The following is a 25,063-nucleotide window of genomic DNA, read 5'->3' on the forward strand; positions in this document are numbered from 1 at the left end:
CGCTGATTCAGAAGGCGCCTGTCCCTCCCCCTCCGGGCCCGGCCGCCGCCCGGCCTGGTCTCTCCTCCCGCGGTCCCTCCCTCCTCCTCGTTTCCCGTGTCGCCGCCGTCTCTCCGCGGTCCCTGCCTCCTCTCCCGGCCTGTCCCCGGCCTCCGTTCCGTCTGCTCCTTCCAGCCGCCCGCCCGCCCGCCCCAGCCCCTGCCGCTCCCGGCCCCTGCCCCCATCCTTTCCCGTTCGCAGTCCCGGCCGGCTCCCGGCCCCTGCCCCCATCCTTTCCCGTTCCCAGCCCCGGCCGCTCCCAGCCCCTGCCCCCGGGCGGCTCCACCTTCCTCCTCACCTCCTGGCGGGTGGCTTTTCTGGCTGGGGCGGCCGGGGGGACAAGTTTGGGGTGTTTATTATTCTCCGTCCTAGCAACGGTGGCCAGCCCAGCCCCGAACCAGCCGCAGGCTGTTTGGGAACGTCCACGGCTCCCCTGGCCTGAGCCCTTTCTGGATGGGCTGGTGGTGGCAGGGTTGGGTGGGCTCTGGAACAGCCGCAAAACCAGGCTCTGGGGGCCTGGCCTCCCTTTGCTGTTAAGTCGAGGCTGTGGCCTCCTCTGGGTGGGGTCGCTGCCTTTTGGAGACCTTAGCAGGTGATGCAAGAGTGTGGGATGTGGGGGCTGGGAAGGGCAATGATGGGGCGGGGGCTTTCCCAGAGAAAGCCTTGTCCCCTCCCCCAGCTGCCCTAATGAGGGAGGCCTCCACAGGTCCCCACCCCCTTGGCCTCGGTCTCCTGCCCCTCTGGCTGGACTCTCAGGGAGCGCCCGAGGCCCCGGGGAGGGGGTTCTGGCGGACTGGAGCTGCCTTCTGGGCTGGATTTTCCCACGGCTTCCCACCTGCTTGCCTCAGGTGTCATGAGGGTATGCGTCGGGACACATGGCCACTCGGGCCTTCCCGGACTGGCATGTGCTGGTACTGGCCTTGCTCACTGTCTGCCCAGAAGGGAGCTGAGACCTGGGCCTCTGGGTGCGGGTAGCAAAGGGACAGGGCCTGGGGACCCCCTCTGCTTCCACCAGGGTGGCGGCACCTTCCTCTCTCTTCCCGGTCGCCTCATCCTGGTCTGCCTAACCTCTCGTCCGTGCTGTGTCCTGTGAGTCACCTCGCGGCCTTGGGACCTCCAGGGCTGGCCACACAGGCGCCAACCGGGCCCGTGCTCTGCTCTCACTGACTGGAAATCCTTCATGACTTCTACACAAGACTACAACACTTGGGTTTTGCGCTGAGCCCCCCAGAGGTGAAGCGTGTCCTGGAACCAGCTTTTGGCTCCAGCCGCAGGCCTTACGACCCCACGTCTCTGCACTGGTTGTCCCTCTGCCTGGGACGTGCACATCCACCTCCTGGTGTTACATGTCAGCTTTCCAGGGCGCCTTCCCAGACACCCTCACCCCCCCTCCCCCTGCCTGTTCCTCCTCTGGGACACTCACACTTCCTCAGAGCCTTGCAGCCTTGCTGCGGCCTGCCCAGCTGGAGAGAGCCCCCGATGCAGGGCACAGCTGCTCACAGTCCAGGACAGCGCTCGGCACGCGGTGGCCCTCATGATGCGACTTGCCCCAGTGTGTGTGTGTGTGTGTGCGTGTGTGCGCGCGCTTCAGCAGTGTCTGTGCAGATAAGAGGGGCTAGCGCGCTCGTAGGCAGTGCTCCAGGTGTGGTGTGGCCCATGTGCACACGTGTGCCCCATGAGCGTGTGTGTGTTTGGGGCCCAAGTGCCTGTGCTGCCGTGATGGCGCAGCTCGGCTCTGGGGCCCTGCGCGAGCGGGCTCCGTGTGACAGCGTGTGCATGCTGGCTGCATGGGGGCCTCCGGCTGCCCCAGGGCCTGGTCTCCGGTGACACTGGCCCTTGTTGCCACTCAGGTTGTCCCCACTGTGCCCGTCCACCTGCCTTCGCTTCCCTGCTCATCTTGACCATACCAGCCCCTCACACCCGTCCTCCACCGATGCCTCCAGGACCTTGGGCACCAAAGCACCCCCCTCCTGGGCACTGGAGGGGTCACCTGATTCCTTGGCCACCTGGCGCTGGCCTGCGTGGAGGCCTCTGCCCCCAAAGTGTTCGGTCTCCTCGAGGTGATAGGTGTACTGACGGCTCAGGACTCCTGTCTTCAGCTGTCTCCCCCCGGGCCCTCCTGCCCTCAGCCGGGGAAGCAGATCCCCTGGTTCAGTGCGCGTGCCCTGGAGCGGGGGTGCAGGGAGGGACGCCTGCCCTAATGACTCCTTCCCCTCAGGGCCAGACGGGCCTTGCCTGCGCCAAGATGAGCGTCACCTCCTGGTTCCTGGTGAGCAGCGGCGGCACCCGCCACCGGCTCCCGCGAGAGCTCATCTTCGTGGGGCGTGATGAGTGTGAGCTTATGCTGCAGGTGAGTGGGGGCGCCTCCGGGGCGGGGCCGAGGGGCGGGGCCGGAGGGCACCACACACATCGCTGGGCGCATCAGGGCCTGAGCGTGTGCACAGGGCCGGATCCTGCGCCTGCGCATTGGCGCTTTCTGACCGGAAGTTGCTTAGGCTTCTATCAGGTTCTCAAGGTGTCAGGGACCCACCTTTGGAAGGTGCCGCAGAGTGGATATGTCCATATTCTTGTCCGGGGGCCCCACCTGGGCCAAGAGCCGAGTGGGGAGCCACGGGGCCAGCTCGGACCATGAGAGCTGTCCAGGGCAGCCCGTTGAGGCACCCTGGGGTGGGGAAGGGGCCTTTCTGGGGTAGAAGAGGCCGGTGGAGTCAGGGTACCGGGCACTTGACAGTCAGGAATTTCTCGGGCCCTGGGTTTCAGAGTCCGAGTTTGGCTTCTGTGGGGTTCACGCATCTGGCTATTTGGGAACGAGGAGGGAAGGGAGGTGGATGACCCTGTAGGGTTCGTCCTAGTTCTGGTGTCCTTTTCCCTGCCCTCTTGGGTGCGACGGAGCCAGGCTCCCCACGGCCCCGGCCCCTTGTGGCCCATGGGCCCCTGCCCCCCAGCGCCTCAAGCCCCATGCCACCCGCTGTGGGACTCTCGGAAGGAGAGGTGTCCTGGGGGTGGTGCACTGCCCGCACGGCCCTGGTTCCTTGTGCAAACCTGGCTGCTGCTACCCGTTCCCCAGGACGCGTGGGGCCGGGGCTCCCAGCCACGTGCACATTCACGTGGGCAGCACGTGTGTGTCTCCCTCTCCCGAGGGCAGACCCCATCCCAGTCTGGACACCCGGGCTTCTCCCCAAGGTCCTCTGCTTGCCTGACCGCAGACCAGCGAAGTTCCCACATCGTGTCTGTTGCCGGGCCTCTTAAGCATCTTTAATCCGGAACAGTCCGTCTCCGTATTTCTCTTCACGCCGGTGGATGCCGGAGGGACCGAGTCGGTGACTCTGTACAGGGTGGGCACGTGTCTTCCGTCAAGCCCTGGGTGTCTGTTGGGGGCCTTCCGGGCCGCACGTCCCCACGGCAGCTACTCCGCTTTGCCGGGATCCGGATGCGGCAGCCTGGCGGTGGTAATCCAGCTGACGCGGCTGGACCAGGAGGACGCTCCTTATGGGCGTTGAAGCATCAACCTCGTATGGTTCCCACAGGTCACGAAGGGGTCTTGACCTTTAGAAACTGCTTACAAGTATAAAGAACGCTCACGGCACTGGGTCCCCACGAGGCAGGCAGCAGCTGTGGGTGCGTCCGGGCCTCCGGGATGGCCCGCGTGGGTCTGGATGTGGCCGCTGCTCCCCCCGGGTGGTATCGTGGGATGTGACCCCTGCTCTCTGTCATGGGAGGCAGATCTGAACGTGTGCTGGCTTCGGAGTCACCGCGTTTGTCCCTGACCCCCGGCAAGGTGCTGTGCGCCTGTGTAGCGTATGGATGGTTCTGCCGGTCCCCCTAGGGTGGCTGGGAGGGCCTCTTGGAGGAGGCGGTGCCTGACAGGGGGCCTCTGTGGGCGTTCTTTCTGCCCACTGCCTGGCTCTGTCCCCCTGCATCGGACCCTCACTCTGCTTGCTTCTCTCCCCAGGTGTTGGTGGAGAGGCTTCTGGGTCAAGGGGTGGGGGTCAGGCTCATCGCAGGGTTTGGGGTCCAGTTCCTAGTTCTGGTGAGTCCGTGGTGGAGCCCTGAGCGGGCCAGGAGCAGTGAGGGCTTCTCAGCCGTTCGTGGGGGCCAGCCCCCGGCCTGGCTGTTCCTGTGTTTCTCCCCCGGCTGTCGTCCGGCACATGGGGAAACTGAGGCTCCAGGAGCTCACGCAGGCATAGAGGGGGTGCGGGGATGCCGTCCGCCCCTGCAGCCTCCCTCTCTGCCCGGACCCTGAGCATGCCGGGATGGCCACAGCTTGCACCTCCCTGGGGTCCTGTCCACACCCATGCTCAGATGATTCACGTGGTGTCCCGACGTGTCCCGCCCCCAGCCTCGAGCCCCCTGTGTTCATAGCCTGCTTGGACACCACAGAGGCAGCCCAAGCTGTGTGCTACTGAGCAAACCCGTCATCCTCCCCTCCGCCGGGGTCCCAGCCAGGGTCCCCGTCAGTGGTCCAGGGGCCAGCCCTGACCTCCCCTCGCTCACCTGTGCTTTGGGCCACCGCAGGTGCCACTGCCACTTCACCCAGGTTCAGGGACAGGCACACCGGGCCCAGCCTCGCCCTCCACCTGCCCTGGCTGTCCGGGACCTCTCCTCGGGTGCCCTCACCTGCTTATCCTCACCAGCCAGCCCCTCCTCACCCGCTCCCTGCCTCATGCTCCCGGAGGGCCTGGGCTTTCCCTCTGCACTGTCCTCGTGTTCGTTCCCACATTTGTGGCTCAACAGTTGTGATGGAGCACCGTCCTGTCCTGGCGCTGGGACGGCCACGCAGAGACCCTGCCCGCCCCTCCCCCGCCCCGCCCGGGTCAGCGCCCCAGGGGTGGGGCCGGCCACACACGTGTAAGCGGGACCAGGTGAGTCCCCAGGGGAGAGGCCCAAAAGAGGTGGCCCTGGGGACAGGATGGGGACCGTGGAGCTGAGCACCCAGGAGGAGGAGAGGCGTGGAGGGCTGGCAGGGGTGCCAGGCAGCTGGGGCCGCCGTACGGGGCAGAGGGAGGAGGCCGGGGAGCACGGGGCTGTCCGGGAGGCTTGTGCCGCAGATCAGGCAGGAGGGGCTGTGGCTTGGCCCCCGGGGGCAGAGGACGTGGGGAGAGCGTTCCGGAGGCAGAGACGGCCACCTGGCCACGTGCCACCCCGTGTCCTCCAGCAGCCCCGCGGGCGGCTTGCCACCGTGTCCATGCCGTGCAAGCCTGGCCCAGAGCTGGTGCCCCTCCAGGGTGTGTTAAGTAACACAGACGTGAGTGTGGACGCGGGCCCAGGTCAGGCTGCCGTGGCTCCTGCCCCCAGGGGGGCCGGGCACACTCGTGGGGGCCCGGGCGGGTGCACCCGTGGACGTAACAGGCACGCGCGTGCCCGTGGATAGGTGTCGTCTCCGCTTCCGCCCAGTTTGCCGGGTCACAGCCCGTTGGGATTTGTCCGCTCAGATCCTTCCTCGGAAACCACAGCCCCGGGCGGGCGGACAGGCCGAGCCCGTCCGCTGTGGGCGCTTGTGGGCTGGCAGGAGGGCGTGTCCGGAGCCCCGGGGTTTGGCCGCTGCCAGGGTCAGCCTGGCCGGGCGGGGCTTCCTCCCGTGCGGGAGTCAGACACAGAGTCTGGAAGCACATCTTTATTTCTTTTAAAGTAAGTGTCGCTAGACCTTTTCCCGAAGCTCGAAACGTTTGGAGCTTCTCGGGGCTGTTTTACTAGTGCGTGCCGAGGCTGCTTTCCACGGGGCGGCTGGGGGGTCAAGGGGCTGCCTCCCATGGGGACGCCCAGCCTCTGAGCACCTGAGCGTGGTGGAATTGGGGTCTGCTTCGGGCTTGGGGTGTCAGGGCTGGGAGGGAGGCTTCCGGAGGTCCCTTTCCGCCTGCTCCCCATCGGTCCTGGTGCCAGAGCCCTGGCTGGGAGTGGAGGGCGGGCCGTGGGTGCAGATGAGGGCACTGTGGCAAGCAAGGAGCCAGAGGGCTGGCCGGGGCAGGGCAGGGAGAGGAAGGTTCGGAGAGGCGTCCGGGGCCTTCAGCTCACGGGACAAGACCAGCCTTTCCTCTCCGGCTGGTCGGGAGCCCCGGGAAGTTTCTGCAGAAGAAAGACGGCAGGACCGATGGGGGCTGAGAGGATAGGAGGAAGGTGGCTGCGGAGGGGACGGGTTGGGGAGGAAGGCCAGTGGGTGCCTGGGGGCAAGAGGGCAGGGCGGGAACAGGTGGAGCCTCAGCTGGTGGCGTTCCTGGGGGAGGCCGTGGGGCCGTGGGCAGGGGGGGACGAGTCAGGCTTGGGCTTGAGCCGCTCAGAAGGTAGCCAGGGACGTGTCCGGGAGCGGGGGTGTGAGGCTTGGGGAGGGAAGAGAGTTGTTCAGGCTGGGGGGTCAGCCCAGAAGCCCCTCCAGCGGGGTTATTCCTTGGCAAAGGGGGTCTCCAACCCTGAGGGACAGCGTGCCCTTGCTGCTGCCTCGGGCCAGCCCCGTGTGGCACCAGCTCCTGGTATGGATCTGGCGAGAGCCCCGTGCATGCCCCTTCCCAGGGCTCTTCCCGGGCCTGCAGCTGCCCCCCCCCCCCCAAAATCTGCTACCCGGCTGCAAAGAGGGCGAGGCCCGGCTCCAGGCTCACTTTCCACAGGCCGGTGGGGGGGGTTCCTTTGGCACCCAGAGTGTCGGGCAAGGCAGAGGCGGGCAGCTGGCCTGTCCTGGAGCCCTGGGCTGAGCTTGGGAGAGGGCGCGGGTGGAGGCAAGCCCCCAGACCCCCAGCAGCACTAGCTCTCTCCGCCACCAGGCTGGGCTCTCGGCACTGTGACAGCAGACTCGCGAGGGACGGTTACCCGGCCCGAGGCGAGGCGGGCTGAGCGCTCAGGTCCCCCAGAGAGCTGCTGTCCTTGTCAACCCCACCTGCAGCCAGGGGCCTGAGGCCCAGGTGAGGGAGCGCCAGTGTCCCCCAGCAAGCCCCGTGCCAGGTGGGGGAGGCCCAGGCCAGGGCCAGTGGGGGGCTGCCGTGGAGGGTCTCTAGGGCCGGCTGTGGGGGTGGGTGAGTGCTGGGCGGGCCTGCGTCGGGGACCAGCAGGAGAGTCTGATGGAGGAGGCGGTGCCCAGCGTCCAGGGAGGAGGCTGCGGCCGGGGTGGCCAGGACCTGGCTGGCGTGGGTGCCCACTTTGGATGAGGGATCCGGGATGGGGGCAGAGGTGAGGCCTGGGGGGTGAGGCGTGGGTTTCAAGGTTAGACTCACCCGGTCAGAGCCCCGCTGCTGTGGGAGGCAGATGTGTTGGCACCGGGAGCCTCAGCAGTCTCGGTCCCGGGGGCTGACCAGGGCACATGCTCGCAGCGGGGCTGGCCCCTGCCTCCCTCGGCGGTGCTGGGACGGCCCCGCAGGCTGCTCTGCCCTCTGGATCGCCCCTGCAGCCCTGCTTCCTTCCAGAGGACCGGAGGCCCGTGGCCTGCGCCCCCTCCCCTCCTCATGCCTCTCCCCCCCCGCCCCCAGACCCCCCGCTGCAGCAGCAGCCTTGTGGGTCTGGCCGCATGGGGCCTCTGGTGGGCAGGCAGGGCTGGAGGCCGCTGCTGCTGGGGCCCTGCCCGCCCACTACGGTCTGTGGTCCAGAGCATTCGGCCCATCTGCCGCGCAGAGTGACCTGGGCAGGGCAGAGCGGGGCCAGAACCCGTGTCCACCCCCACCCGCACCTTGCTGTGCCCTTGGGTCTCTGGGTGAGGCAGGAGGCCCTGCCCTAGGGGCTTCTAGTCTGTGGGAGGTGCTAGAGGGGCCGAGCAGGTGGCGGGCGTCGGAGAGGAAGTGGGCTCTGTGGGCCCGGCTGTCTCGGGCAGGGAAGGTCTGGGCACTCACCCGTGAGAGCTGACGCCCCGCGAGTGGCATAGTCACACGGGCACCAGGGTCCCGGGCCAGGGGCCATCCCGTGCCCTTGCAGATAGGTCCGGGTGTCTTGTGGAGGCACTGCCCGGCAGGTGCACGGGGCCATACACTGCCATCCAGGCGGTCTGGACACCTCCTAGGTTGGCCGGTTCTGCTGGCCTCTCCGGGGGCTGGTCCCAGGCCTGGGTCTCCTCAGGTGGCGAGAGAGGGATGCAGGGGCCGCCCGGCCGCCCAGGGCCTCCGGCAGGGTGGGGGTGGGGCGGGCAGTGGCCGTGTGCCTTGTGCCAGGACCGCAGGCCTCGTGGCTGGGGGAGGGGCCGGGTGACCATCCTCGGAGGGGTCCTGAGGGGGCGGCGACCAGGGAAAGGTTAGAAGCGCTCGGTGTGGGAGCACTGATGCACGTGTGCACCTGTGTGGCCCGGTGTGAGCCCCGTGCGTGAGGGCACATAGACGCACCGCGTCTGTGTGTGACCCTCATTGGCAGAGGCTGCGCGGGCCCCTGTGGGGCTGACTGGGAGTGGGGGGAGGCCTCTCCCTGAGCCCCCCGGCCCGTCCATCCTCTCTGTGGGCTCTGCCCGCCCCCAACTGCCCTTGGGGGTGAACAGCAGCATGTGCCAGATGACCAGGGGGTTCCCAGCCCTCCCCCCGGCTGACGCAGGGGCAGCCTCGGGGATGGGGGGAGGGCCCCTGGGGGCGGGGGGGCAGCAGGGGGCGGGAGGACCCGGCCTTGGCCCCTCGGCAATTCCCTGTGGCCCGCTCCCGTGGCTGGGACAGCTAGTGGAGTCAGGCCGGGTGGGCTTTCTGGGACACACGCACTCAAGATGGGGGCGTGGGTGGGGCCTCGGGGGCTCCGAGGCCCAGGTGGCCGGTGTCGGTCTGGTGGTGGTGGGGGGCGGGTAGGAGAGGATGGGGCTCCCACTGGGGGTTCCTCTGCCTCCGCGGCCCTCACCTAACCGGGAAGGCGGGCTGAGGGCAGTCTGTGTGTCCCCAGTCCCGCAGCGTGGACAAACAGCATGCCGTCATCAACTACGACCAGGACAGGGACGAACACTGGGTGAAGGACTTGGGCAGCCTGAACGGGGTGAGTGCTAGGGGCCCTCTGAGCTGCCCCGCCCCGCCCCGCCCCCTTCACGACCCCTCCCTCTGAGCTGCCAGCTCCCCTCCCCCTTCACGACCCCTCCCCCTTCACGACCCCTCCCTCTGAGCTGCCCCCACCCCTCCCCCTTCATGACCCCTCCCCCTTCATGACCCCTCCCTCTGTGCTGGCTCCGCCCTTCTTCATGACCCTTTCTTCTGTGCTGGCCCTTCCCCCTTCAGGACCCCTCTGTCAGTGCTGCCCCCCCACCTCTTCATGATCCCTCCCCCTGTGTTGGCTCCACCCCCTCTGACCCTGCTGGCCCCACCCCTCTTCAGGACCCCTACCTCTGCTGGCCCCACCCTCCCTTTGTGATGATCAAGCCCTCTCATGACCCCTCCTCCTGGTGGCAGCACCCCTCTTACCCGCCCCCACCCCCCATCATGGCCTATCCCTCAGCCTTGGCCCTTCGTGACCGCCCCCTGTGTTGGCCCCGCCCCTCTCCCCTGGCCTCACCCCCCCACCCTCAGCCCACCCCCCCTGCCACCCCTTGTGGTCACTTCCCCTCGGTGACCACATCCCTCTGCTCTGTCCCCACCTGGCCTCCTCCTGAAACTCCTGCTCCGGTGGGGAGGAAGCCACCCGCAGGTGCCGTGGCCCCATGGCCTCCTCCCCTGGGCAGGGCTGTTCTGGGGAAAGGAGCCCTAGGGTGGGCAGTGGAGGCCTTGGACCACCTGCAGGCTGGAAGTGGGTCTGCTCAGGTGTCCACTGAGATACCCTGTCCCGGGGGCCACGTGGCCTCTCGTGAGCAGGGCGCAGCAGGGAGGGGTCCGGTGAAGGCTCTGTCCAGGGTCCAGTGTCCGTCTGGGTCCAGTGTCTGGGTGTGTTGTTTCTGCCTGCCCCAGGGGCCTCTCCCCCTGTCCCTCCGGCTCGTGCAGCCTGCCCTCCATCCTGAGTCAGGGGTCCCACAGTAGCCTCCGGCTGGCGAGTGCTGGGCACCCCGGACCGCCTCCCACCCAGCACTTCCGTCCAGGGCTCTGGGGCCCCCGAGCCCCTCCTCTCTTGGCCCTACCCGGATGGGGCTGCAAGGGGGGTGAGCACTCCCTCCGCCCACGTGGGCCGCACCGAGACGCCGACCCCCGGACCATGCCCTGCTGAGAGGGTCCCTGGGGCCGCTGGCCTGGTTGGTGCTCTCCCATCCTCAAAGGCCTGGGATGTCCGTGTAGTTGGGGCCATCTCTTGCCTGCCCGCGTGACACTGAGTGCAGCCAAGGACATGGGCGGGCAGGGCGTGTCTGCAGAGCCTCCCGGCTGCCCCCCTGCCAGCCCTGCGTCCTCTGCTCCCTGCTCGGGGCTGAGGACTCCTCCTCCGCATACAAAGTGTGCACATGGAGCCCTCTCAGGGCCTGCTCTGCCCGCCTCCGCCCTGTAACACGTCCTCCAGGCCTCGTGTTGCTCCTACCAGACTCTGGCCCCCACATCTGTCGTCCCTCTGTCACCCAGGGGCCCTCAGGGTGTGCGGGGCTCTCCCACTCATCTGGCCACGGCGTGGTATCTGGCGACCAGACAATTAGAAGTCCCTGGGTGGGGGAAGACGGTTCCAGGAGCGGGTGGCTTTGCACAACCAGACCAGCCCCGCCACGTGGCCACTGCCAAGGACACTGTGGGGCTACCTGAGGGTCCTGGGAGTCCAAGTGACGCCGGTCCTTCAGCGGCTGTCTGTCCTGGGGTCCCTTCAGGGTTGAGGCTGGGTGCACATGTGTCAGAGGGCCAGTGCCCGGCCCAGAGCAGTGCGGAAGGAGCGGACTCCTGAGTTGTTGTCCTGCTTGCCGCTGACCGGGCCCTGCCACCTGCTTCCTCTGCAGACGTTCGTGAATGATGTGCGCATCCCGGACCAGAAGTACGTCACGCTGAAGCTCCATGACGTCATCCGGTTCGGCTATGATATCCTTTCCGGGCCGTGCCCCCTCCTTCTGGCCCAGGTCGCCCTAGGTTGTCCTGGCCCAGGTTGTCCTGGAAGTGGTAGGGGCCCCAGTGGACACAGCTGCTCTGTGCTCACGGCCCACGGCCATTAGCCTGGGCTCCGGCCTGACCTGTACCCGCTCTTCCCCAGACGGAGGCCCCGGTCTCAGGGAACTGCTTCCCACCTCCTGGTCTGAGCTGACACAGGGCTCCAGGAACCAGTGCGCCGACCTGGGACCCAGGGGCAAACCGGGGGCTGACCAGGCGTGGCGTTCTGTGCTCAGAGCATGTGTGAGTGAGGGCTGGGCCTCCGCCCCGAGCAGCCTGGTTGCTCTGGGGACCCGCACGCAGCTGGAGCCCACCCTGTCTTCTCCTCTGCCCGCCGCAGCCTGCGCTTGTGTGGGCGTACCCCCCCGGGGGTATGGACACAGCCCCTGGCTGAGCCCTCCCCTCCCCACCTCTAGAACATAGGGAGGCCAGGGCTGAGGGGTGGTCTGGGATGGGAGCCAGGAGCTAACTGTGTGGCCTGGCTCCTGGGCGCATCACCTGCCCGCCCTGCCCTTTGTGGGGGGCGTGTAGAGGGCATGTTCATGACCCTAGTGGTGGGCGGGGGGAGGGGTGTGCTGGGTTCCGGAACGGGCTGTGTCCTGCGTCTCTGAGTTGGGCAGCCTGGCACGCAGGTCGTTGGTGCAGCGTGGGCACGGGCCTGGTGCACAAGCGGCTGTTGGGCAGCACACGCCTCTCCTCTGGGCCGTCCGCTCCCCCGCTGCCCTGCGCCCTTATCCTGGCTCCTCTGCTCTGGGTTTGCCTTAACTCGCTGCCACATTCCAACATGTACGTGCTGGAGCGTGTGCAGCACCGGGTCCCCGAGGAGGCGCTCAGGGTCAGTGCCGGCGCGCAGCTCAGGGGCTCCTCCCACAAGGCCCCTGCGCCCCACAGCTCTCCCGGGCCAGCACCCTCAGCCTCTTGGCTCCCGTGGCCTGGTGCTGGTGCCATGAGTCAGCCCAGCCTGGTGGGGCCTGTCCTGCCAGACTGGCCAGTCTAGCGGGTGGGGAAGACGGTCACTCCCCCGAGGCTGATGCAGCCGCGGGTGCTGGGCACGGGGAGGGGGCTGCTGTGTGCCTGTACCAGCCGGGGGGTGGGGGGCGCCGAGAGGCATCCTGGGTACCAAGGAGGACCCCAAGCAGTCTACCGCAGGTGGTGGCCAGGAACAGGCAGGAGCGGTCAGTATTTGGGGACAGCCCTGTAGGGGTTCCGGGGGTACTTTCGGTCAGGGCTTGAGGGGCCCGGGTGGGGGGGCCACGGCAGGCCGGCCATGTCCTCTCCCCTTGCTCGTTTGTGTGGGAGTCTTGGAGCCCTGACTTGGGGGACCCTGCCCATAGCTTTACCCAGGAGCTCTGTGTGGGGGAGACTAGCCCGAGCCCCATCTTTGGAGTGAGCTGTGGGCAGCATCGGGCGTGTGGGCGGCCTGCCTGGAGTCACCGGCCAGCGTGAGGCTGACTTCTACAACCGCAGGGCTCGACCAGGGGAGCCCGGCGCGCACACACGCGCTCACACGCGCTCACACAGACGTACACAGACGCACGCATGCAAACCAACATTCACGTGCACGGTCTCTTGGGGTAGACCGCTGCTCCCCACTTCCCGTGCCCTGGGGCCCATCCCTCCCCTCTCTCTGGTGGGTCCTGGGCGAGGTGTCACCTCTGATGATTGCTGCCCGCCCCTGCCTCCCTGGAAGCTTCCTGGTCTCGAGGACCCCCCAGGCTTGGGCAAGGACCCCCGGTTTCCACCTCAGGCTGTCACTTCCATGGGGTTCAGTAAGGAGAGCTCGTGCATGGGGCCAGTTCCTGCCCCCTCTGGACTCAGAGGGAGGCAGGCTGCCCTGGGCGTCTCCAGAGCTGGACCCCACCCTCACCCCCTCACCCCCTCATCCCCGCCTCACTGCCCGCAGCACGAGAAGTACACTAGTCAGCTGCAGGTGAGCGTCAAGAGCCCGGCACCCAGGAAGGGCGAGGCACTGCCCCAGCACACCCCCTACTGCGAGTCCTCGAGCCCCAGGCCGGAGAGGGCGGACCGGAGGCCGGGAGCAGGTAGGGCAGCCCCGAGGCGCACAGGCCGGCCCCCCCACGGGTCTGACCCATCCGGATGACCCTCCCCTCCCAGCACGGACCCTTGCCCCGTCTCCCAGCCTCCTGGGCCCACTCCACCAGCAGCAGCCATGGCACAGACCTGCTCTGTGTGAGCTCAGGCACCTGTGTGTCCCCCACCCACGCCCACCTGGGTACACTGCACCCCCCGTGCCCCGTGTGGTCTGGTCAGTCTTTAGTGGGCTCAGCCTTCAGGGCCCCCTTTGTGGCCTGAGTCACTTCCAGAGCCTCGGAGAGACTGTCCCTGGGTATGGACTCCTGTCCTCCTGACCTTCTGACAGGCAGGCCCTGGGGAGCCCGGAGCTGGGCTGCAGGGGGTGCCTGCCCCTCAGGGAGGCCCGGGCGGGGCTGGGGGAAGCCAGTGTCCTGGACTTCCTGCGACTGTCCCCCACTGCGGATGCAGAACAGGGCTCAGAGCGGTCACGTTGAAGCAGTCAAGGCAGGGTCCTGGGCAGCCGCAGGTCTGAGACGGGAGCTGATGCCGGGACCCCTCCAGAGGCCAGCGTCTCCCCCGGCTCCGGGTCTCCCTCCTTGTCTGTGTCGGCGCCACAGTGACTCGGGGTGGGACTGTCCTCCCTCTGCAGAGGCAGCGGCCTACCGGACCCCTCTGTACGGACAGCCCTCCTGGTGGGGCGAGGATGAGGGCGACAGTCCGTGTGAGGACCGGCGCCCGGAGGAGCCCGACCCAGGTGGGTCCCCAGAAGCCCCGGAGGTGCCTGCTCTGGGGGAGACGGCGGTCTTGGCAGACACGGGTGGGGTGAGGATGCTGCCCTGCAGCCCCAAGGACGTGTTTTCTCCCCCCACCGACGTAGAGCGGCCCAAGGAGCCGTCGCAGCAGGACAGGGAGCTGGCCGGGACAATGGCCGGCTTCCGGGCTGCAGCGGAGCCTCCCAGCTACGCGTTCAGGCGGGAGCCCAGTTACTTCGAGATCCCCACGAAGGAGGCCCCGCCGCCACGGCCCCCCGAGGCGCCGGTGCAGGAGGCCCCCACCAAGGACGTGGAGCCCGGCCTGGCCGGTGCAGCCCCCGTGGTACAGAGCCACGCCTCCTTCACCATCGAGTTTGACGACGGCAGCCCCGGCAAGGTTAAGATCAAGGACCACGTCACCAAGTTCTCCCTGCGCCAGAGGAGGCCGCCCGGCAGGGAGGCCACGCCTGCGGAGGCCGTCTCCGCGGAGACCAAGGTGGCCGACTGGCTGGTGCACAATGACCCCAGCCTGCTGTGCCGGGCCGGCCCCGGTGACGACCGCCACAGCACCAAGAGTGACCTGCCCGTGCACACCCGCACCCTCAAGGGTGAGTGCCGACCGGCTGGCCCACCGCGGGCCCTGGGACCGCCCCGCGGCCCCCTCGCCTCCCTGGGGGCGCCCCGGTCAGGTTGGTTGATGTCCCGTGTGCAGGCGATTGTGTTGGACTCGCCTCGCGCTTGGGGCCGTCCAGCGCGTTTCGGCCGCTCGTCTTGGCCGTGTGGGGCGGGGGGTGGGGCGCTGTGTCCCCAAGCACCTGTGACAGCTGGGGATCCCCCACTCCCAGGCCACAAGCACGAGGACGGCACACAGAGCGACTCGGAGGACCCCACGGCCAAGGCGGCGGCGGCCGGGGTCCCCGCGGAGGGCGGCGGGGCGCAGGTGCGGCTGCAGAGGCAGCTGAAGCGGGACCCCCAGGAGCTGCTGCACAACCAGCAGGCCTTCGTCATCGAGTTCTTCGACCAGGACGCGCCCCGCAAGAAGCGCTCCCAGTCTTTCACGCACACCCCTGCCGGGGACCCCAAGGCCGACAAGCGCCGAGGCCCCGGGCCGGCCGACAGGGACCGCCCCGGCGCCCTGGCCCCGGCCCCGGCGCGGGGGACGGGCGGCAGCGCGGGGCCACAGCGGGCCAGCTCGCTCAAGCGGGAGAGGACAGAGGAGCGGCTGGGGGGGGTCCTCGCCCGCCCCCCGGGCCTCCCCGCGGCCCTTCGGCAGTGTGGGGCGCCGTTCCCGTCTGGCCCAGGACTTCATGGCTCAGTGCCCGTGGGACGGCCCCCCTGCCGCCCGGCCCGGCCCCTGACAAGGCATCCCCGGAGTCGCCTGCCCCTGAGACCCCCCGTGGGGCCAGCCCCGTGGCCCCTGCGACCCCACCGCCGCCCCCCCGCCGACCCCCAGCTGACCAAGGCTCGGAAGCAGGACGAGGACGACAGCCTGAGCGACGCGGGGACTTACACCATCGAGACGGACGTGCAGGATCCGGAGGTGGAGGAGGCCCGCCAGATGATCGACCAGGTCTGCGCGGCAGGGGAGTGGGGGCCCGGTCGGGAGGGGATGGGCGGTCGGTGGGCTGGCGGTGACCCGGGCCTGGCCGTCCCTCCCGGCAGGTCTTTGGGGTACTTGAGTCTCCCGAGCTCTCCAGGGTGTCCTCGGCCACCTTTCGTCCGGTCATCCGAGGGGACAGAGACGCGGCCGGTGACGGGGTGGCCCAGCGCATGGCCCTCCTGCAGGAGTTTGCCTCCCGGCCAGTGGGCATAGACCCCCAAGGGGGGCTCCAGGTATGTGGGACACACACTGCTCCGGGGAGGGGCCGGGCGAGGGAGGACGGCAGCCAGGCTGGGGCCCCGCCCTCGGGTCCTGTAAGCATGCACTCGAGAGTTGTGCCCTGGCCTGCGCGGCGTTCCAGCCCCTCTGCGAGGCCGGGTGGAACCTTCCGTGAGTGGCCCGCCTGGCGGCTGGGCGGGGGGCCCCTGTGTGGAGGGCTCAAGGGCAGGCCCTGGGGCTCTGAGTCGGGTGGGGCCCCTGGGTACGCCTGTGCCCACGGGCAGGGCTGGCCTGAGTCGCAGCTGCTGACCTCCGGGCCGCCAAACTGGGCTCGGACCAGGTAGTTACGTTGGCAGTTGCATGGGGCTCCCCCAAGCCCATGGGGCTCCTCCCCAGGGGAGCGCGAGGGGTCGCCTGGCTGCCTCTGACGGAGGAGTGTGCCGCAGGTGCAGGGATGGCCAGGTGTGGGGGGAGTTGCCCCGCTGCCCCCGCCCCTCCTTGCTGCAGACACAGCTTGCCCTTCGCTCCGCAGGGCCTCACGGTCCCGGGCTCCCCCGGGGGTCAGAAGTGGGTGTCCCGCTGGGCCAGCCTGGCTGATAGCTACTCAGACCCAGGCCTGGCAGGTAAGTGGTTCCGGCCCAGCAGAGGGGTGGGGGACGGAGGGGGAGGGGGAGGGGGGAAGGGGTGGCCTCAGGCCCTCGTGCTGGACACTCGGGTGCGCGTGCGCGCTGGCTGTCTGGAGGAAGGCCGGGCTTCCGGCGCTCCTGAGGGCCTACAGGCGTGTGGCCACTCCAACCAGGTCGCCCCTGTCTTTGCAGAGGAGGGCCCTGGCGCAGAGCCGGGGAGCTCGAGGGGGCTCTGCCCGTGCGCCAGCGACGGCTACTCCCACAGCTGCCCCGGCGGACAGGGCAGACAGCCCTGGGGCCTTGAGGCCACCAGGAGGAGCGGGCCCCGGGCCTCCGGAGCCGGGCAGTGAGCAGGCCAGCTGCCTCTTGGGCCAGGAGGACCTTGGAGCCCGACAGCCTCAGCGATGCCAGTGGGTCGGATGGTGGGCGGGGCTCCGAGCTGGGCGGGGCCCCGCGTGAGGAGAGACGCAGGAGCCCCCAGGAGGGTACCGCGTGGACGAAGGGCCGGCGCTCGCCAAGGGCCCCCGGGGAGCCAGCCCCCACCTCTTTCTTCATTGGGGACCAGAACGGGGAGGCGGCCTTCCCCAGGAAACCGTCTGTGGCTCCGGGGGAGGCGGAGGGCCCAGGACGGGTGGCCCAGGCCAGACCCCCCGGTGAGGGACGGCGTCTACGTGAGCACCAGCGGGAGGATGGTCATCCAGCTGCGGACAGGGCGGTCCCGGAGCCCGAGGGCTCTGCCCGGCCTTGGTGCGGCAGGAGAGCTTCAGCAAGGAGCCGGCCGCTGGCCCCCCGGCGCCTGGCCAGCTTCCACACATCTCCAGCCACCCCCTCCTGCAGGACCTGGCCGCGGCCCGGGCCTCACGCACAGACCTCCACCCTCAGGACACCCACCTGATTCTGAAGGAGACGGAGACGGCCCTGGCAGCCCTGGAGGCCCGACTGCTTTCCAAGCCCACGGACGAGGCCGAGGGCCAGATGGGCAGTGCCCCCGGGCCGCCGGACGACTCCCTGTCCGGGGACTCTGACGTGGACACGGCTAGCACTGTGAGCTTGCTCAGCGGTAAGAACGGGCCCAGCCCGACCGGCGCCCAGCCCACGGGGCTGCAGAAGGACAAGCCGCCGTCCCCGCCGGCAACACAGGACCCGGGGACCGTCTCCTTGAACAGCGCCCGGGACCGGCTGTCAGAGAAGCGTCGCCCGCCGGGCCCTACCGACGCGAGGCGCGTGGCTGCGCGGCGTGGCCCTGGGCCCCGGGTGCCCTCGGACTGGCCTGATGAAGAACGAGGCTCGGGCCCGGCCCACCCGCCTGGCACGGACACGGTCACCTGTGACCACGAGCCCCCCGCGGCCAGCGGGGCAGGGCGGCCAGGGCCTCGCCGGAAGCCTGCGGCCCCACCGCCGTCTCCAGCCACCCGGGAGGAGCCGGGCCGAGGCCCCACGGGCTCCCAGAAGGCACAGCAGGTGCTGACCCGCTCCAACAGCCTGTCCACCCCCCGGCCCACGCGGGCCTCCCGGCTGAGGCGGGCCCGGCTGGGGGATGCCTCGGACACGGAGGCTGCAGACGGGGAACGGGGACCCCCCGCCAACCTGGAGCCGGTGGGCCGGCCGGCTGCCGAGCAGGCCAAGAAGTTGTCACGCCTGGACATCCTGGCCATGCCGCGGAAGCGGGCCGGGTCCTTCACGGGGCCCGGCGACTCGGAGGCGGCCCCCGCCCGGGCCGGCTTCTCCGGCCGCAGCGTCGAGCTGTACTGCGCCGGCCGCAAGCCCGTCATGGCCGAGGCGCGGGCCGCTGCCAGGAAGGCCGCCAGTTCCACCACGGTGCCCCGCCAGCCCTTCAGCAGGGCCCGCCCGGGCAGCGCCCGATACTCCTCGCCCAGTGAGTGCCGGGGGCAGCCAGCCTGGGCGGTGGGTTCCTGTGCTGGCCTGGCGCAGGGCTGCGGGGGTCCCGGTTCTGGCCCGCGGGGAAGCCCCCGCTCCCGCAAGCAGGCGTGTCTCCACAGACACGCGCGAGTGCCGCGGGAGGCCCAGGGCCGCAGGGGAGCGGGGCTCTCGCTGACCACCGGGGGGACCCGGTGGCTGCGGACAGCCGGCCGGGCTGCTCGCTCTTCCCTGGCGCTCGGGCTGGCATCCGGCTCACGAGGTACAGGCAGAGGCCCGAGCAGTGCCGGGGCCCGGGGAGGGTGTCTTCCTGGACGCCACAAAGCCCGCGGGGGGAGGGCCGTGCGTCTCCCACGCACCCCTGGGCAGAGGCCCCGGGCGCCAGCGGGTGTGGCGACACGAACGGCGGGACAGACGGGGCGTGGCGGCTGGCGCTGGTCCTGACGGGGGTGGCCCGATGTCTGCCGCTGGGGAGCCGTCACCCGAGCGAAATGAAGGGTGGGCTCTCTGGCCCAGCTCCTCTAGGGCGCCCTGCTTCTGGTCCCGGGCGGGGTGGGGGGGCGGCCATGGGGCCTCCACCCCGCGTGGGCAGGGGTGCGAGGGCCGGGCTCCACTGGAGGACGAAGCAGGGTCAGTGTGGTACTGGGGGTCAGGGACCCGCTGCCCGTCCCCGTGTTTCCCTCTGAGTGTGTTTGCCGCCGCTGTGGGGAGTCAGGTCTGAGACCAGGGAGGGGCTGGGGCTGAGCCACGTGCAGGGTTTCGCCCTGGTTTGGGGTCTCCGTGGGTCCCATTTCCTGCCGCTAAGGGCGCTGACCTCCCCAAGGGACGCGCAGCTGCCCGGGGCCGATCAGCCCCAGCCGTGGAGGCGCCGGGTTGCCCGCCCCTGTCGGCTTCTCGGCCGGCGGTGGCCTGTCCCGCGGTGCCGGGCCCTCGCCCAGAGGGGCCTGGGCTGCCGCAGCTTGCTGAGTGCTGCTCTGTTCTGTTCTTGCTCCTGGAACGAACGCGCGCGTCCAGGCACACGCCGGCGGCAGCAGGGCTCGGACTGCACGTCCACGTCCGAGGAGGAGTACGGCTCCCCCAAACACGCACGCGCCCGCACCTCGGCAGCCACGCAGACCCCACGGGCCGGCAGCTCCGGCCGGACCCGACCCCGGGCCCCCGGCCTCCGGGACACGGACGACGAGGAGGAGGATCCCGACCCCTACGGTTTATCGTGCAGACGGCCAGAGATCGCGGAGATTGCCAGGTGAGCCGTCCATGCAGAGGGCGCCCCCCGCCCTGGCAGGGCAGGGCAGGCCTGGGCTTCGGGCTCTCTTCCCAGACGGGCTCCGCGGACGCTTGTCGGACGGATGGTTCGCGGGTGATCGCGTGTGGACGGGTGGGCGGGTGTGGGACCTCCGGGCTGAGGGAGGACTCCGCCGTGGTGTTAAGATGAACTCTCCCGTGTGGTCGTTTGCCGGGTCACCTGTGGCCGGGTGCTGGGAAGGACGGTGCAGACGTGGGGGGCTGTTGCCGGGGAGCGGCCGTTGGCTGAGCGCTGCAGGGCTCACGGCAGGGCAGGAGCCTGGGCCCGGGCTGACGGTGAGTGTTTGGTGCTGAGGATGCTAAGCTTGAGCCGTGAGGCTCCTAGAAAGAGGTGACCAGAGGCAGGTGGTTCCCCGGAGAACAGCCCGTGTGGGCGTGGAGACGCAGGGCTGGTGACGGAGGCCGGGAGACTCGAGGTGGAGCAGAGAGGACCTGCCAGGCACGGAGAGAAGGGGCGCAGGAACCGAGCTCCCAGACACTGGGGGAGGGGGCGGTGCCTGTGCGCTGGGGTGGTGATTGAGGGGTTCTGGAAGGGAGATACTTCACCCGGAGGAGGGAGGCGAGCAGGGTGCAGAGGAGAGAGGATGGGGAGTGGAGGGCCCCCGGGGGCCTTTTGGAGGCCTCTGCTTCCAGAGTGAGCAGCTTGAGCATCCGATATCTGGGGGCCAGAGAGAGGAGACGGGTCCGGGGCAGGGGCCCGCGGGCACTGAGTCGGTGCATGCGGGGCGGGGGGAGTCGGGCACTGAGGCAGGGGCACGTGGGGGCGGGGGGGGGAGTCGTGGCACTGAGGCAGGGTACACGGGGCAGTGGGGTAGTCGGGCACTGAGTCGGGCATGCGGTTGCGGTGGGTGATTCGGGTCACTGAGGCAGGGACACGCTCGCGGGGCGGGGGGGTGGGGTGGGGGGGGGAGGGGTCGCGGGCCCTGAGGCAGGGGCATGCGGGGTGGGGGGTGGCCACAGGCACTGAGGCAGGAGCACGTGCCGGTTTGGTGCTGTCGTGAATTTGAGGGGCTTCTCTGTGTTTCTGGACGTAGGGAGGGTGGGGAGGGTGGGGCCCAGTTGGGGGAGCCTCATCTTGAGGGGACCTAGGTCAGCCTTGCCGGGGAGGGGGGGCCGGCCAGGATGGTTCCTCCAGCTGTGACTAGCATTTCTGGGGCTGGCTCGGGCAGCCCGCCAGGCAGGGAGTGGATTGGGCCCTGGGGGCCGCTGGGAGGTGCTCTGGGTGGTGCTGAGACCGCCGGCCAAGGGCGGAGGGCAGAGACCTGGTCCTTGGTGGCCTCGGAAGCCCCGTCCCTGTCCCTGGGGCGACCGCAGGCATTGACGTGGGGAGGAAAGCTGGCGGGGTGGGCCTTGTGCCCCTGCGGTGAGGGGGGATGGTGGCGGACAGTGACAAGGGGCTCCAGTGCCTCAAGCCTGGGCCAGGGGCTCCGGTGGCACATGATCTGCTGGCCGTGGAGCCCGATGAGCTTCGGGGACAGGGCACAGAGGCTGCAGGCTGGGCCTGGGGACCTCGCAGGCAGTAGGGGCAGAAGCCGTCCCCGGTCCCCGGGGGCTCGAGGGGACGCACGTCATCGCCTGTGCAGGGCGCGGGTGAGGCCAGGCTGATGCTGGGGGCTTAGCCTCCCTCGGCCTCCCCGCCTCCCCTGCGGGCAGGTGCCCGGTCTCTGCCTGGCTTGTCAGCCTTTGCCTGATTCTGATCGTGGTCTGTGACCCCTCCCCCACCTCGGTGTCCCTGCCTGCGGAGGAGGGCTCGTGTGGCCACACGTTCTGTGGCAGCCCTGATGCCCGGCCCTGGTGGCCGGAGGAGGAGAGGGTGTGTGTGGCTCGCTCTGGAGCCCTTCCCACCTGGCCCTGCCGGGCCCAGCTCCGGCCACCCCTCAGGGGGCACTGGGGCCTCGAGCCTCCAGACGGGGCCCTGCCAACTCTGACGTTGCCGATGGCCGCTGGGGCACAGTCTGGGCAGGCTGCGGGCCGCCTGCCCCTCACCGGCACTTGTCCCTTGGAGGGGCTCCTGCCTGCACCTGAGAGGGGGAGGTCTGCCTGGGGGACGGGCACCGGGTTCTGTCAGCCTCCTGCTCCCCGACCTCCCAACACCGGCCCCCAGCCCGGAGGACCCACGGCACCCGCCTTCTTCCCTGCTCCCGCAGGCTGAGCCAGACGCTAGTGAAGGACGTGGCCATCCTGGCCCGGAGATCCATGACGTGGCTGAGACGGCGACTCGTTGGGCTCACCGGGGCCCGCCCGTAGCCCCTCCCTCAGCAACGTGCCCAGCACCCCTGCTCAACCATCTCCGCCCGTGAGGAGGTGAGCCCGGCCGCCCCCCCCGCTCCCCCGGGCCGGAGGTCCGGGCAGGCCCGTGTCCGGCCTCCCCCGCCCTTCGGCAGGCTTCCGGCAACACCTGGCAGAGGGCGGCAGGCACCAAGGCTGTGCGTCCTACCGCTCGGCTCCCCGAACAGCTGCCTTGGGGGCAGGGGCGTCCAAGGAGCCCTGAGCGCCCAGGGCGTGGGGTCGGCTGTCTCCTCGCTGTCGTAGCAGGAGGCGCGGAGTGCCCGCACCTGCTGGCTGGCGGCCCCCGAGGTGCGCTGACGCAGCCCTGCCCTGTCGGCAGCTGGTGCAACGAATCCCTGAGGCCAGCCTCAACTTCCAGAAGGTGCCACCTGGCCCCCTGAGCTCTCGGGACTTGGACCAGAACATGAACGACCGCTGTGAGGACCCCCTCGCCAACAAGATGCGGCCTTGGAACCGTGAGGAGGCAGGCGCCCCCCCCCCCCCCCCGCCCCGCCTCCCTCCCCTGCAGACAGCTGGCCTGGCTGCACACAGGGGTCCCTCTGGCCAGGGGTAGGGTGGTGCCCACGGCTCCCGGGCACCGCACTGACACCTGGTCCTCGCAGGTGATCTTTGACAACCTGATGCTCAACCCCGTGTCCCAGCTGTCCCACGCCATCCGAGGAGAACACGGAGCACCTGGCCGAGAAGATGAAGTGAGTAGGGCCAGCGGGCTCCAACAGGCCCCTCGGACACACACACGCACGCGTCAGGCCAGGGCCTGCCGGGGCCACACACACACACACACACACAACCCGGCCCCCGGCCGCCAGGCCCCGAGCTTGTGGTAGGCGGAGCCCCCAGGGCGACCCCCAGCCCTCCGTACGTGAGGCAGGGACGGGGGCTCTGGCACCAGCCAGGCCCAGGCCCTCCTCCGGGCCTCAGTTTCCCTCGGGCACGGGAGGGGCGTGGTGGGTGGGGTGGCCCGGGAGCCTATGGGTCTAGGCTTCGGTCCCTCACTGTCCTCTGCCCGTCCCGCTCCCACCCCTGGGCGGCAGGATCCTCTTCAGAACACAGGGCGTGCCTGGGAGGAGCTGGAGCCAGGATCAACTCGGAGAACGAGGTGCCCATCCTGAAGACGTCCAACAAGGTGGGCGCCGGCCCCGTCCCCCGGCCACCTGGCTCCAGGGAGTGGGGGGCTCCGGCCACAGACCTGGGGGAGAGGCGACCCCTTGGCGGTCCTGTCCCATCTCCCCCTGCTCGCTCGCTTCCAGGAAATCAGCTCCATCCTGAAAGAACTGAGGCGTGTACAGAAGCAGCTGGAAGGTGGGTGTGGCCAGACGCGGGCGGGCGGTGGGGGGGGGGGACCCACACTGGTGCTGCTGCCCCCCACCCCCATGCAGGGTCCTTGGTGGTGGGAGACCAGATGCACTGCCCACCGTTAGCCGGCTGGGAGGCCCCGGGGTGGGACCCTCGGCTGGCCTAACGCTCCCAGCCCCCGCAGTCATCAACGCCATCGTGGACCCCAGCGGGAATCTGGACCTGCTGACCGGAAACCGTGGCGCCGCGGGCTCGGCCCAGCTTGGGAAAGGCCGGCCGGCCGCCCAGAGCCCAGCGTCGCCCCCTTGGCCCTGCCTCTGAGGAGCTGCCCGCCGCGGGCGAACTGCGGGTCCCCCGGCCCCCGGACCCCGCCTTCCTCCCCGACTTCCTCCCTGACGCGGAGAGGTTCCTGATCTAGGCGGTGGGGGCCGCGGCGGTCCCCTGTGCCCCGGGGCCGGCGCCGCCAGCCCCCTTTAACCCCGCCACTGCGGCCCTTCCCGGCTGCGGACGGTTCACGCGGAGCCCCCCGCACGTGCCATACCCCTGGGCAGGGGCCTCCGGTTCCCCGGGCCCCTCCCTAGCTCCCAGCAGCACCCCAGCTGGACGGGCCGGCCTGGCCCGGCTCCCGTTGCGGCCCACCGCCGAGGCCCGCGTCACAGGTGTGTCCCCTGCCTCCTCTCCACGCTGTCCTTTTGTCTTTCAGCTTTTGAGGAAGAGTCGTCTGTGCCATCGCAGCGGCTCCCTGGGCCCCGAGGCCCCTCCCCCGCCTCTGGCCGCCGGGGGCCGCTGTTCTGTCGGAGGCCCCGGGCGCCGGCCGCGGCTGGGCCGGGGGGTGCCATTCAGTGCCAAACACAGAGCCGGGAGGGGCTGGCGGCGCCCCGGACCGAGGCCGGGGCGCACCCGCCGGGGCCCTCACGGGCAGCTCTGCGGCCCAGTGGCCTGGGGCGGGGACCGTGGCCCGCGGAGACGTTCGGGGCGGGGACCCCCACTTCTTTGGTGCCAACGCAACTGCCAAGCCCACCGAGTGTGTGGCTGCTGCCACGCCGGCCGTGCACACGGCACACACGCATGCCAGACACGCGCCCGCGCTCCCGGCCAGCCCAGCACGTGTCCACACTGCAGGGCGGTAGGTCCCAGCTCGGGACGCTGGCCGCACTCGGCTTCCTGCGTTCTAGGCCGGGTGGGGGCGGGGGGGGGGGGCGTGTGAGCACTAGACCCAAGTGGCTGGAAAACCGGAGCCTCCCGGGGCCGCCCGCCCTCCCCCACCCTCACCCCCGTCCTCCCTGATGCTGTGGGCATTACCTGGGTGTCTGGCTCGGGGCCCCGCAGGCTGTTTGTGCTCCGGTCCCGGTGCAGGGGCGGGGCGGGGAGAGCAGGGAGAGACTCCCCCCCCCCCCCCCCCAGGGACAGTTTGCCTTCTCAGGGTTCTTTCAGCTGGGAACACGCCGGGGGAGGGGGGCAGAGCACGCCCCCCAGGGGGGCCCGTTTCTGGAGCCTCTAAGCCAAAGAGCCCGCGGGCTGTGGCAGGTGGGGGCGGGGCTGGCCCACCCTGGCCGCCGTGGCGCTGGGGTCGCCGTGCACCCTGCCTGGCGCCTGTGTGAGTGGCGGTTGCGGGACGGGGCCCGGAGGCCAGTGGGTGTGAGTCCGGGCCCACGGGTGACGTGTGTGTCCGTGTTTACATTTAGCTGATGTGGACTCGTGTGCATGGGTCCTGTTACGCCCCCCCCCCCCCGTTTCTGTGTGCGAGTGGTGGCGGGGTCCCTGCCAGGACCCTGCCCCTTGAGCCTACTGGTCCACACGGAGGAGGTGCCGGCCCGCTGTCTCCTGCATGCCCCACACAGTCGCCCGCAGCCCGTCCCCTGGAAGCAAACAGTGGCCGTTCTCCATCCACACCCACCCTCAGTGATCGTTGTACGCTTTTTTTATTCACAAATTCCTGTTCCTCCCCCTTCCAGCCTTCGACTCGGGATCGGTAACTTATTTGCTGGCTTCTTGGAGGTACTTCTGTCTGTCTGTCCTCAGGTGGTCTTACGGCTGTCTTTCGGAAAACGATTATTTTATATGAGTTGTCATGGAATTTGTTCTAATAAATCATTCTATCACATG

At 69.7% G+C, this 25,063-nt stretch overlaps 1 protein-coding gene across 1 annotated transcript; it reads left to right on the forward strand.

Annotated features, from left to right (window-relative positions):
* Window positions 1-293: 293 nt before the first annotated feature.
* Window positions 294-25,063, forward strand: CEP170B (centrosomal protein 170B). The gene is given in 32 exon segments (XM_030320125.1): window positions 294-2,389; window positions 8,866-8,955; window positions 10,814-10,892; window positions 11,735-11,793; window positions 12,862-13,000; window positions 13,642-13,746; window positions 13,870-14,352; window positions 14,590-14,969; window positions 14,971-15,090; window positions 15,092-15,178; window positions 15,180-15,314; window positions 15,407-15,577; window positions 16,096-16,190; window positions 16,382-16,457; window positions 16,460-16,570; window positions 16,572-16,832; window positions 16,834-16,928; window positions 16,930-18,065; window positions 19,082-19,313; window positions 21,520-21,557; window positions 21,560-21,577; window positions 21,580-21,648; window positions 21,651-21,676; window positions 21,981-22,124; window positions 22,264-22,320; window positions 22,322-22,357; window positions 22,696-22,735; window positions 22,738-22,787; window positions 22,912-22,963; window positions 23,142-23,261; window positions 23,264-23,314; window positions 23,317-25,063. Coding segments are annotated over 32 exon segments (5,031 nt in total). The 5' UTR covers window positions 294-1,972; the 3' UTR covers window positions 23,376-25,063.

Source organism: Lynx canadensis, chromosome B3 (assembly GCF_007474595.2).
Source record: "Lynx canadensis isolate LIC74 chromosome B3, mLynCan4.pri.v2, whole genome shotgun sequence".
NCBI lineage: Eukaryota > Metazoa > Chordata > Mammalia > Carnivora > Felidae > Lynx > Lynx canadensis.